The sequence below is a fragment of the Leptopilina heterotoma genome, unplaced genomic scaffold (assembly GCF_015476425.1).
Source record: "Leptopilina heterotoma isolate Lh14 unplaced genomic scaffold, ASM1547642v1 Lhet_58, whole genome shotgun sequence".
Taxonomy (NCBI): Eukaryota; Metazoa; Arthropoda; class Insecta; order Hymenoptera; family Figitidae; genus Leptopilina; species Leptopilina heterotoma.
The window spans coordinates 417,234-430,572 of NW_025111131.1; the positions used below are offsets into that span (position 1 = coordinate 417,234).

Genomic DNA, 13,339 nt, shown 5'->3' on the forward strand with positions numbered 1-13,339 from the left:
ATATATTTTAAATATTTACTAATTTAACAAAAAATGTATTTAAATGTTCGAAAAAAGAAGACCTCTGCCTTTCCCTTCCTTGTGAGGTACAACCATCTCATTACTTTCAAAAACGTGAAATAATTTCATGTTATTTTTAACTGTAATTTATTTACATTTCTAAATATTAAAGGAATAAAAAATAACAGGAAACGAAAAGATGCTTCGAACTGCTTTAATTTAACAGTATAACTGATATCAATATAATTGGTTTTCTTTAGGTTATTTAAAAAAAATTCAATTTTTACAAATCAGTACTAACCCAATAATGCAAAAAATTATTATTCTTATTCGACACAAAATTAATATTTTACATAGAATAAAAACACTTTTAAAAAAGGTTAAAAATATTATAATCTCTGTAATAATTAAAATAAAACATTTTTTAATTAGGAATGAAAAAATGGTTACAATTAACAATTGCAAACATTGAAAGGTTAATAATAGATTATAATGAGTAATGATCAGATAATATTTAGTATGATCTTCTTTTTCTATAATCCTAATTGTATAATTCATGTTTCTTCGTGTATAAACGATGCTATTGGAATCGATCAACTATATTATGTTCAATTTTTTGAGTTCTTCTTTAATACAATGTTTCAATTTTATTATTGTTATTCCTCTGCTAACGACATTAAAAAAATCTTTTGAATTTAAAATAAAATCACTAGTTGTTCTTCTTGAATTTTCGAGGACAGTATACCGTTTTTTGTTAAATTAGTAAATATTTAAAATATATTAAATGTGCAAATTAACATTTCTTTGCATTGTAAGCTTTAGGAATTTTTTTCTTAAAAACAAAAAATAACGCCAAGCTAAAAATTTCAGGAAAGTTTTATTATATTATCAACATTATGCATGATTTTTTTCAGACCTGAGAAACAGGGAGAAAGGGTTTAAATACTAAAAACAAATTTTATTGTTTAAACAAATTAACTTAAAATTCATAATTTTTATTTTTAGTAATTTTTTTCTGAATTTTTAGTATTTTGAGCACAAAAAATGTTCAAAAAAATTTTTTGTAACTCAAAGCAAGAAAAAGTTATTTTCAAAATAAAAAAATTTTACAAAAATTTTTTAATGCAAATATCTGGAAAAATTAAAATAATTTTTTATTGTTACTTAGTATACTTCATTAGGACCCTAATCACTCTCAATTCTCATAATATGAAAAAAATCTGAAACATCATATGTCGTTTTCATATGAAACGCCCCAAGTATTGATATTGAATATTCCTTAAATATAGGTTTTCAATATTCCCTGAATATTATTCAGGTATGTTAATAAAACATTCCTCATGAATATTCTTTGAACTTACCTATAGGGAATATTTTATATTCGCGGACATTTACCTACTTCCGTGAACATTTCTGGAATATTTTTTGGAAGGTTCCCAATATGCCTGAGGAATATTCCAGGAAGGTTCTTGAAATCTTTTGTGATGTCTGGGCATTTTGAATAACACATCAATAGCATAAATTTTTAGTATTTTTCTTTTTTTGTTAATAATTTTTTAAACATTAAATTAATAGTTTATAATTTTGACAAGAATTAATGAAAATTTTAATAAAAAAAATACAAAAATCAATTTTTTTCAAAAATTAAAAAATTGCTAAAAAAATTAATTTTAGATATTTTTGAAAATCCTTCCGTTTAATTTTAGGTATTCTCTTGACCGTAATACATCTACCAAATTTTATCAAAATCCGTCATAACGTGTAAGAGAAAATTTGTCAACAAGAATCGGTGACATACGTACATACACATACATCCGGACATTTGTTCCTCTTGACGAAATATATATATATATATATATATATATATGTAATGAAATTTCAATTATTAATAATATTATATTGCAGGTATTTTGAATTGAAAATCGTTTCTAATTTTTTGTTTATGAGTCTTTGTTTATTTTCTTTGCTTTTAAATATTCTTAGTTGACTTTTCAGTTGGCTTCAATTAATTACAATAAATTATTGCAATTTTGTGAAAAATATTTTTGTCTTTAATTTGGATTTTTTCTATTATATTACTAATTGAAATTTCATTTCATTGTTTATTCTGGATCAATTGATACAAATTTTTCTATTCGCCTGGCGCTCTTTGGGCGTTTAGCTTAAAGCCTAGGCTTTAAGCTAAACGCGGGCGAATAGGAAAATTTTCATGTAAATGACAATTATTTTTTTAATCGCCTGAATTTGTTAGTCATTTAGCTTAATGCCTAGGCTTTAAGCTATATATATATATATATATATATATATATCCACGCTAAATCGGAAATCATTTTGCTTTTGCATCTCAAATTTTTTTAAACATTTTTTTTCTTTTAGCACTCTTTGAAATGAGTTACCTTGATTTTTTTCAAATTTTTTCATAAAGCTGTTCAGGAGATACAGATTTTTGAAAAATGACGTTTTTGACGTAAATTTTTTTTTTAAATGCTTATAACTCGGTCAAAAATTGATTAAATTGGACGTTTTTATAATGAAAAGTTTTTTTTCACGCGTAGTTTTTAATAAAAATATTTTTAAAAAATTTTTAAATAATTTACGATAAGATTTTAAAGTTTTTAACAATGTATGTATCGATCAATTTTTTTCAAAATTTTTTGTAAGAAACTAGCACTAAATTAACAATTTTTAAGCCTTGTTTGATCGTGGGCAAACGATGATTTAAAAATTTTTAATTTTTATATACAAAGTGAAAACGGTAGGTCTATAACTTGGAATTTGACCAAATCACAATTTTACACAGAAAGAAGGTTAAGTTTGGAGAAACTCAGTCTGAAAACACATTTGCTGTGAAAAATTTGTGAGATTTTGTCAAATGGCAAGTTAGGCATTTGGCCACCACTGCGTATATAAAAATTAAAAATTTCAAAATAAATAGATCCCATCGTTTGGCCACGATCAGACAAGGCTTAAAAATTGTTAATTTACTGCTAGTTTCTTACAAAAAATTTTGAAAAAATTGATCAATACATACATTGTTAAAAATAAAATTTTATTTTTAAAATTTTAAAATCTTATCGTAAATTATTTCACTGAGAAAACTGGAGAGTCAAATTCAGAGGTTCAAAAAGTGTATGTTTCCTTTGCTTATGAAGAGAGTTAAATAGTCCTTCTAAAATAAATTTTGAATTGATAATGGAAATCTACTTGTATATTCTCTCCCATTATATCTGAGGGTTAAAAGTTGCGCAGAAAATGTGTACGATCTGATGCGCGCGAAATTGTTTTTCTGACATTTTATGTATTTAATTTAGAGGTTAGGTTGCCATTTATTCATTTCGCGCCGGATAAGGAAGGGATTTCTCAAGATGGTTAATTTGTCCCTCTGTTAGAGAAATGGCACGAATATCTGTCAATGGTGAATTTGAACATTCCCGTGTGGAAATTGCCTAACTTAAGTTGAGTTTGAAGTTTGGCCCCAACTTGATAAAATATTTTATGGCTACAACATAAATAATATCGTGGCTCTGGCTAGAACCAGTCTTAAGTGATCTAAGTACGTAACCATGGATATGGTATTGTTCTTATCTTGGCTCAGTGTTTAATCTAAGTTGTCAGCATAGAGATAATATAAATAGAGTGGGGATGGTTTGCATGTATGCGTCCGCTTGATAGAAAGAGAAAGAAGATTTAGCACCAGTAGGTGTCTCTCTTGCGCTGGAGCTCATTGAAGGACAGATACTGGTGTTAAATCTTCTTTCTCCCTCCAACCCATTCTGTTTATGGCAGGACACTTCCCCCACACGCTGCCGCCTATACCTTCCCCACTGTATTTATAATATCTCTATGGTTGTCAGTCCCAAGAATCAACACAGCTGTTGGAATCAACATTCACTCATTTAAGGTTAAGTCAAATAAGTAACTATACAGAATTATTTGTAATGTTATGCTAAAATGAATTGTTTCTTTTGATATTCATAATGAATAAAGAAAAAAGTACGAAACGGGTCCGAAGATGCAGATTTGTTTCAAAAAATACTACTCGTCATCTTAATGAGAATGAAGGTAAGCTAAATGAACTATAATTTTAAATATTAAATTCATTCATAACCATAAATTGTAGAAATTTCAGATATTGATTTGGAAGCATCCTCTTCAGAAAATGAAGAGCCAGAAATTTTACAGAGGTTTCCTGATGAAAATGAAGCTATGGCAACTGTTAATCCTGAAATTAATGCTAATAGAGATACAGGTAAATTAATCCAATTAATTATTAATCATTCATAATAATACATTTTTTTTGCAAAAATTCAATTATTTTAAACACAATTTTAATAAATTCTTCAAAACAATTGGGTAATTGTTTTTTAAAATAGTAAAATCTTTGCAAAAATTTAATTATTATCAATAAAATTTCACGAGAGAATTCAGTTTTTTTCATAATTCGTTACAAAATTTTCCAAAAGAATTCAATTATTTTCTAAAATTCTTCATAAATATTCAATTATTTTTAATACAATAAATTTTTTCATAAACAACTTAATTCTTTAGAGGATTTGAGTTATTTTCAGAAATTTGAAACAAATTCTTATCAAGAATTTAATTTTTTTTATAATTAATTAAATTATGTACAGAATTTTAATTATTTTCAAAAGTTTTAAATATATTCTTGTCAGGAAATCCTTTTGAAGTAAAATTAATTGCAAAAATTATTTTGAAAATTATTTTAAGAAGTTGAAAAAATTCTTCGTTTAATTCAATTATTTTAAAAATTTTCTATTGAAATTATTTAAAAAACTAAATTATTTAAAATAAATTCTGCAATGTAATTCAATTATTCTTAAATTTTTTGTAAGAATTGAATTAATTTTAAAATTAAAAATATTTTAAAAGAAAAATTATTAAACAAGTTAGGAAACAAAAATGCAAACAACAACGAACTTCGATCTGCGGATATAGATTACCGGAATACAACGATTATTAATATAGATTTTTTATATAATTTTCAAAAAATATTTCCATACATTCTTTTTCAAATTTTGTTTGTGAATATAATTATTTTTGTATTTTTAGAATCGGAAGAATCTATAGCTTCAATTTCGGAAGACGATGAAAATGACAATGATGATGGCTTTGAAAATGGAATCATGGAAGTAGTGGAAGATGAGCCCGAAGAAATAACGCAATTGCGAGTTCTAGCGGTTAAAAGTGGTATGAAGCAGATACACGTTAATGAAATGTTGAAGATTTTAAGAAACAGGCTTCTTCCAGACCTACCTAAGACGGCTAAAACATACCTCGGAACTAGCACTGCAAAATATAATATTGAACCCATGCAGGATTCGGATGGATCGAATGGCGAGTACGTTTATTTTGGAATAAAATCAAATCTTGACGAATGTATCGATCCAAACGTCCACTCCAAGTCAAAGATTTTCTTACAATTTAACATTGACGGAATCAACCCGAATAAATCTGGAGAAAAAGGATTTTGGGTAATATCTGCTAAGGTTCACTATCGTCCTGATATATTTAAACCATTTGCTGTTGGAATTTATTCCGGAAATTCTAAGCCAGCGAGAGTTGACGATTTTTTTAAAGATTTTATTCCAGAAATTAATCTGCTTCAACGGAGAGGAATTATAATCTTGGAAAAGCCTTTTAATGTTAGAATTCATTGTTTCATATGTGATATGCCTGCTAGAGCTTATATAAAATGCACAAAAGGCCATACAGGACATTATTGTTGTGAGCGATGCACCACCAAAGGTACAAGAGCTAACAATGTCACACAGTTTCCGGAAATAACGTGTGAAGAGAGAACTGATCAGTCTTTTCGAACTCGCAGTCAACGTCAACATCATACAGGCATAAGCCCACTTTTGCGAATTCGTCCACCAGTAAATTTAATTCATGCTTTTATTCTGGATTTTATGCACTTGTTCTGCTTAGGAATAATGAAGCGATTATTAGATAGATGGTTTGTCATTACAGGACGTGCGAAAGTTGGCTCAAAACTCAAGAAAGAAGTTAGCAGAAGGCTTGTGCAGATCAGAAAATGTGTACCGTGCGAATTTCAACGAAAACCTAGAAATTTGAAGTATTTACAAAAATTTAAGGCAACTGAATTTAGGTTTATTTTACTATATTGTGGACCACTTGTTTTGCAAGGTATTTTGAGTGAAGTACGAATGAAAAATTTTCTTTTATTGCATATTGCTTGCCGAATTTTATGTAATGACGAACTTCTAGAAAAATATCATCAACATGCAAATCTTTATTTGCAGCGGTTTTTTTCAACATTGCCTTCATTGTATCGCAGGATGCAAACAATGAACATGCAATGTAGCATACATGTTGTTGATGATGTTATTACAACAGGCTGCAACTTAAGTGAAATTACTGCCTTTCCATTCGAGAATTTTTTAGGAAAATTGATTGGTTTAATTCGAACTCCCAACCGTCCATTAGCTCAAATCTGTCGTAGGCTCCACGAATTGAAAAAAATTGATCCTCCAAAACCAACTCTACCTTTTCGTATTCAATTATTAAAATACAGTGAAGAGAATATTCTTAAACTAAAGTACAAAGAATATACATTGGCTACAAATAATCCAGACAATTTTGTATTGCTTCAAGACATGACACTTGTACAAATAACAAGAATCACTCGTATACTCGATAATATTGAAATAGAAGGAAATCCTTGGAAAGTGAAAAAGTCTTTATATTTGTATCCAACAGATTCTGAAACATTGTATATGTGGGAACTTCGAGACAGAGCAGAGAATAATATTATTCGGTGTGATTTAAACGATATTAAGTTTAAGATGGTTAAACTTGAGTTTAATTTGAAAGAAAATGAAAAAATTCGATTTTATACAATGCCTCTTCTGCATTACTCGTAAACTGTATAAAACTTTTAGGTGGAATAAAAGTGAAAATATCGTTTTAATATATTTTTTGTTACCTCCTAATCAATTAAAAATTTAATAATCTGCTTTTGTTGAGACTTCATTTGATGTCATATTTTTATTCCTAGAAATAAAATTATAAATTTATTAATTTAAAATTTTACACTTTGTATAACACTTAACTCAATAAATAAATTAATTTCTATTAATTAAAATATTGAAATAATTAAAAAACTTAAACTTGTCAAATAAAAAATTTCCAAAATTTTTACTTTTTGTAATTTGATTGAAATATTAACAAACGTTTTTTAATACTTTTTAAGAAAATTTTAGTATTTTAAAAACATAAATAATAAAAGAATAATTATGAATAAAATTAATTGTGGTAGTCAATTAATAAAACTAAAAATAAATATAATAAATAAATAAAATTCATTTAAATCATTTACTATTGTAATTGAAAAACTGCTTATACGAAATAGTAGATTTAAAAGAAACCAAGTTTAAATTCATTAATTCGAAATATGGCGCGCTACATCTTCGTATACCTCCGATATATCGAATCGCTGAATTGAGGCAAATTAAAGAGAAAACGTTAAGAACGCATGTATCTAATCAGTGATTCCTATTGGCTATTGGCTCTTATTTTTCCAACGTAAGACACCGCTAACCAATCAGCGCATGGAAGTGAAATGTTCGACAAAGTCCTCTTGTTTTATTTTGCGATGACATGAGGATCAGTTATTGAAAAAACTATCGTTGTGAAAGTTGTGCTTAGAGGTAAATTTAAGTATAATAATTCTTCCAATTACAAAGTTCTTTCTGAATAAGGTAAGACAATATATAATGTTATGATAAGAAAATTTAATTAAATTCATAAGTAATCTCGTATGTGCATGTCATATTTTGAGGTTATACCATGTGGTTTTCGTAACCTAAATTTTGAATAAAATTTTATCATTAATTTTTTATCATATTTAGTCTTTTATCAATATTCAAAATTTTCTTCCAATAAAAAATGAAAAACAATTTTGAAAATTTTTTCCTGAACTACATTACCATTCATGTGTTAAATTAAACAATATTGCCATAAAAATACATAAAAAAGAAGAATAAATCACAAAGATTTTTTATTTATATTTATTTTCTATTTTTATTTATGTTGTAACAAAAGTTGTTGTAGATTTCCTGGAAACAATATTCGAGTATATTAAATAATTTTTTTCGTTATTCGAAATTGTGGATTCCAACATCGTATTTCAACGGGCATTTTTAAAATCATCTCTTAATTAAAAACTCTGCCTTTTAATCTTCTATTTAAAGAAATTATATTTATTCTTAAAACTGCAAATTTTTTATATTTTATTAATATCATGTACTCTCGTTTCAGAGACATATAATAATGGAGAGCCTAAAGTTGTATCCTTTCCATTTAGTGGAATTTATTTCTAAAGGAAAAAAAGTTGCAAGATGTGTAGATTGCGTTTGCCTTAACTGGATAAGGTATGATGAAGAAACGAAAAAATTTATGGCTAAATATATTCCACCACCCTACACAGAAAAAACCAAAGCTATTTTTCAAATGATGGTAAAACAACAACTAGATGTTCCCGACCATTGGACCGAGTACAGCGTCAACTTAGTTGGTCATGCAGGTATAAGTTTTGCAAAGATATATTATGGATAATTTTTTTAAATTAAAAAAAAATTAAATTAAATTTTAAAAAATTTAATTAAATTTAAAAACAAATTTCATAACAATAGTTATATTTAATGCTCTATTTTTTCCACAATTTCATAGGAACATATGAAGAAGCGGAAAAAAGGTTGGATGCTCTAAACTCAAAAAAAAATGTATACAGTAGTGAATCTGATATGAATTCTACACAAAAAGCAAATGCGATAAAAAAATTGATGAAAGAAAAAGGAAGTGCTGATATTAATCGTGAACTAAATGATTTGCCGTCACTTAATGACAAACTTGAGACAACTCGAGATGAAACATTTCGTGACGAAACAAAATCTAATTGTGAGGAATTTTTTTTATAATTGAAAAATATTAATAGTAAGACTAAACCAATTTTCATGTAACTATTCGGCATTTTCAGTGGATAAAGACAAAAGCGCCTCAGACAGTGAAGCAGATGAAAGCGGTAAATATAATAGAAACACTTTTTTATTGAAAACATTCGGATATTTAAAGTTTTTTTATCATATTTTTCAGATTATGAATCAAACGATGCCCCGAATCAGCCTTTAAAGAGAAAAGGAAAATTCAAGTGTAAATAGTTTTATCTTTCAATTCTTTGCAATGTATGAATATTCTTACAAATTTGCTTGAATATGTTTTCAATTTTCTAATTGTAGATGATGCTCGAAAAAAGAGGAATATTATGTCCTTGACAAACAGTAGTAAGTTATTTTCACTAAACATTCATAAAATTATTTGATTTAAAAAAGGTGAAATTATTAGATAAATATATAAAATAAAATTATTCATTTCCAGTGGACGACGAAAACTTACTTAATACAGTCGATGGATTTTTACTAGAGAATTCAAATTTGCTTCAAGATGACTCTGAAGGACCTGGATCCAAGGATAATCAAAATTTAGAGTTTTTAGATGACAATTCTAATTCGCTTCAACATAACTCTAAAGGGACTGGATCCAAGACTAAACGAAATTTAGAATCCAAGCCTTCGACAAGTACTGGCAAAAGTGAGTTTCTGCATTTACAATTTTTAACTATTATATATTACATTATTATTAATTATTTATATTAAATAATTATTCTTATAAGTTGTAAAAAATCTACTTATAAATTTGTATAATTTTCAACTTGCAAACTTGTAAGTAATGTAATTATTATTTTAAATATTTTTAAATAATAATAAATTTAAATCATCGAAATTAAGGTGTCCGCATGTCAGTAAAGTTAGTAAAACAAAATTTTTGTCAAGGAAATTTAGAAAAAACTTGAGATTTTTTGCTAATTATTTTAAAAAATTGTGACTTCCTCTCGACTTTTCTTCCAAATATTGCAACGAAATATCATATTTTTTAGTATTAAATGTAACTTATTTCGATTTCTATAGTGCGAAAAATAACTTTCAATAAATCTTTCAAAAATTATTTTTGAATAACGAAAATATAAAAATGAAAATTAATGGGAATTAGCTTCTAATTTTTTAAATATAGTATTTCCAGTACTCTCAATTACATATTTTCAAAAATTTAAATACGTACAAAGAATAATAACATATTAGAATTATTTTTAACATTTTGGAGGAAAAAAATTATGTTTAAAATATTTCATTCAAATTTATCAAAAAATTAATTAGTGTTTTTTAAATACCAAAGAAACTGTTTTAAGAAATTCAATTGTTTTTGAAAAATTACATTAAAATATTTTTAAAAATTACTTCATTCTTAGAATTTTTTATCATAATTTTTTAAGCTATAATTATCTTCGAATAAAGCAAATAAAAATTTATTTTTTTGGACTTATTAAAATTTTGGAGAAATCATGGTATATACAATTAAAATTCTTTAAAAATTTAATTATTTTTATTTTTTGAAAATATTTTACCTTAATAAACTTAAAAAAAACATGTTAGTTTAGTTGAAAATTATAGAAAATAATTAGATTCTTCTTAAATTTTTCCCATTTTCCGTAAAGTTCCATATTTTTCTGTAAAAAGAATTTTGTTAGGAAAAATAATTTTAATGTCAGTAAAATATCAAAGAAATTGATAAGCTGAAACTTGTGACCACCCTGGAAATATTATTTTACTAAATAGTAATTTAATAAAAATTTTATTCAATAATCAGTGTAATACAACATTTCTATAATTGAATACTTAAATAATTAAAGAAAAAAAGATTTTAAAGAAACTGTACGTTATGCAAATTAATAATTTTTATTTTTAGTGAATAATAACTTCAATATTTCGCAAATTAAAAATAGCCAGAAGAACTCGTCTTCAACTAATGCATCATCAAAACGTTTGGTTGAAATTTCTAGCAATTCTAACGGTAACAAAAGTTTGAATATGTTAAATTACACATTTCTTTAAAAGAATATTTTTTTGGTTATTTTGCTAATATTTTTTATTATATTTTTATTTATTTTTGCAGATTCTTTACTTGTTCGTATTATAAAAGAAATACAAGGATTAAAACACGACATCAGAGAAGTTAAAAATAATTTATTAACTTTGACGACAATGGTGGAGAACATGGCAGAGTATAAAGATAATTTGAAAATAAGCTTAACAGAACAATTTAAGTTAAATTTACCTATAAAAGAACTGCATGAACTAGAAGAGTTCGATATTAAATTAAAAACAGACGAGGACTACTAAACTAAACAGACTAAACAACATTTTGTTTAGCTTTTGTAAGTTTTTTAATCTGCCTATTACAGCACATAAAATAACATAATTAAAGTATAATCAAATAATGTCTTTTATGTATTCTAGAAAGCCTCCTTGACTTTGCTGTTCGATAGGGATGGAATAATTCGAAAATCCCTCACGAACATGATTAAAAAGTTTATTGCCAGGGAATTAGCAATGAAGTTTACTGCTTCAAAAAAAATTGCAGGCAAAGAACTATTTAAAGATTTTTATATGTGCACTTGCATAGTAGGTAAGTAATTTATCAATATAGTATTAATTAAATAAAAATTAAATAAAGAATAAATATTAACATATTTTTCTGACAGATGTTGTTGGCAAAAAATATTCCACCGTCGAAGGAAATGTTCTTGCGCACTTGGGAACAATTTTTACGAACTCGAAAGATTGGGATGGCCACAGAAAATCACGTGTACCCGAAGAGAAAACCGTTTAAACTTTCTTACTTTAAAAAAAAATACCGAAGAAAAAACCAAAATGTTAATTTCATACGTTTAAACTTTATTAAAAAAATTATATTAAAAAACAAAGTATATATAACTATTTATATATTTATATATATTTATTTATAGTTTATAAAATGTTTTATGTAACAACAATTTAATTTTATAAACATAAAAATAATTAATAAAAATTTTATTTTTAGTAATATAATCTATTTAGTTGTTATTTAGTTATTAAATCAAGAAAATCTGTTAAAAGCATGTTAATTATTTATTTAAAAAATATGCTACAAAATTCAAATATACATTACAAATTTTGTAGTTTGTTTTTTTAAATAATAATTACATGCATTTAACAGAAAGTTTCTTGATTTAATAGCATTCCATTTGAGAAGATTAGCACTAGAAAGTAAGTTACAGCCAACTTAAAGCCAAGTTAGGGCCAAGATTGGCCCAAGCTATCCGATCCTACAGGAAAGTTACGTAGGCTGGAAGTTTGATAGGTGTTTCATTTCCAATATGAATCTATCTACGATATCAAGTTTGGGCCAAGTTTAATCTAGCTTGGGCCTGCCTAGCACCAATTCAAAATTTCCACACGGGATTTAGATTGTTATCCAATAGCTAACTCTCAAATATGAACGATTTGTCCCTCCAGATGTTTAGTCCAATACTCTAGTTTTCTCAGTGTTAAAAATTTTTTTAAAATATTTTTATTAAAAACTACGCGTGAAAACCAAAATTATAAAAACGTCCAATTTAATCAATTTTTGACCAAGTTATAAGCATTTAAAAAAATTTACGTAAAAACGTCATTTTTCAAAAATCTGTATCTCCTGAACCGCTTTATGTAAAAAATTGAAAAAAATTAAGGTAACTCATTTCAAAGAGTGCTAAAAGAAAAAAAATGTTTAAAAAAATTTGAGATGCAAAAGCAAAATGATTTCCGATTTGGCCTAGAATGCCTCATATATATATAACTTGAAAATTTGTAAAAATAATTGATTCTAAGAAATTCGAAAATCTACATCTATATAAGGCTTCCTTTGAGAGGAAGCAAAAAGGGGAATATTCCATTTATTTATTTTTGTATATGAATATTAATAATAATTACCTAATTTTATGTGATTAATATTAACATTCATTAATTTTATTTGATCAATATTAGTATTATTAGTATTAGGGGAGACTAGGTGCGGTTGTTACGTTGTGCAGTTGTTACAAATGGAATATGTCCGAAACAGTGAATTATAGAGATGCACGGAGAAAAATGGAGTTTGAAAAACTGGGAGTCAATATTGAAAAAACAGGACTCAGTCCAGTAAAAGTACATTAATTCATTTCCATCAAGCATCTTAGGGTATCGCGTGTAGTGTATAGAGGGCCTTAGTTCCAAATGTCACTGTAAAGAGCATTGAAACACAGACGAAGATTATAAGGCGCGCTGCAGTGTGCATAGTAGAGAAACTGGACTCAGTTCTCTACTTCGAAATTTTCACAATAAAGGAACGCAGGCGCGTTACCTGTCAAAATAAATGGCCGACGCGACGCGAAACGAGTGTTTCC

At 26.4% G+C, this 13,339-nt stretch overlaps 2 protein-coding genes across 2 annotated transcripts; both read left to right on the forward strand.

Moving 5' to 3' along the window:
* The first annotated feature begins 3,355 nt into the window (after positions 1-3,355).
* LOC122508868 lies at positions 3,356-7,001 on the forward strand. Its single transcript, XM_043622466.1, has 4 exons — positions 3,356-3,553; positions 3,855-4,062; positions 4,121-4,249; positions 5,071-7,001. Exons 2-4 carry the CDS (start codon positions 3,978-3,980, stop codon positions 6,903-6,905), a joined length of 2,049 nt encoding a protein of 682 aa, XP_043478401.1. The 5' UTR covers positions 3,356-3,553; positions 3,855-3,977; the 3' UTR covers positions 6,906-7,001.
* Positions 7,002-8,021: 1,020 nt separating this feature from the next.
* Positions 8,022-11,819, forward strand: LOC122508872 (putative uncharacterized protein DDB_G0286901). The gene is made up of 10 exons (XM_043622470.1): positions 8,022-8,566; positions 8,713-8,940; positions 9,020-9,064; positions 9,136-9,192; positions 9,279-9,323; positions 9,418-9,630; positions 10,843-10,947; positions 11,050-11,311; positions 11,394-11,562; positions 11,639-11,819. Exons 1-8 carry the CDS (start codon positions 8,314-8,316, stop codon positions 11,274-11,276), a joined length of 1,173 nt encoding a protein of 390 aa, XP_043478405.1. The 5' UTR covers positions 8,022-8,313; the 3' UTR covers positions 11,277-11,311; positions 11,394-11,562; positions 11,639-11,819.
* The last annotated feature ends 1,520 nt before the right edge of the window (positions 11,820-13,339 follow it).

Coding starts and splice junctions, on each gene's coding strand:
- LOC122508872 (XM_043622470.1), top strand. CDS start 8,314: ATGGAGAGCCTAAAGTTGTATCCTTTCCATTTAGTGGAATTTATTTCT. Junction 9,631..10,842: donor TTCGACAAGTACTGGCAAAA/GTGAGTTTCTGC, acceptor TTTTATTTTTAG/TGAATAATAACTTCAATATT. Junction 10,948..11,049: donor AATTTCTAGCAATTCTAACG/GTAACAAAAGTT, acceptor TTATTTTTGCAG/ATTCTTTACTTGTTCGTATT.
- LOC122508868 (XM_043622466.1), top strand. CDS start 3,978: ATGAATAAAGAAAAAAGTACGAAACGGGTCCGAAGATGCAGATTTGTT. Junction 4,063..4,120: donor TCATCTTAATGAGAATGAAG/GTAAGCTAAATG, acceptor CATAAATTGTAG/AAATTTCAGATATTGATTTG. Junction 4,250..5,070: donor TAATGCTAATAGAGATACAG/GTAAATTAATCC, acceptor TTGTATTTTTAG/AATCGGAAGAATCTATAGCT.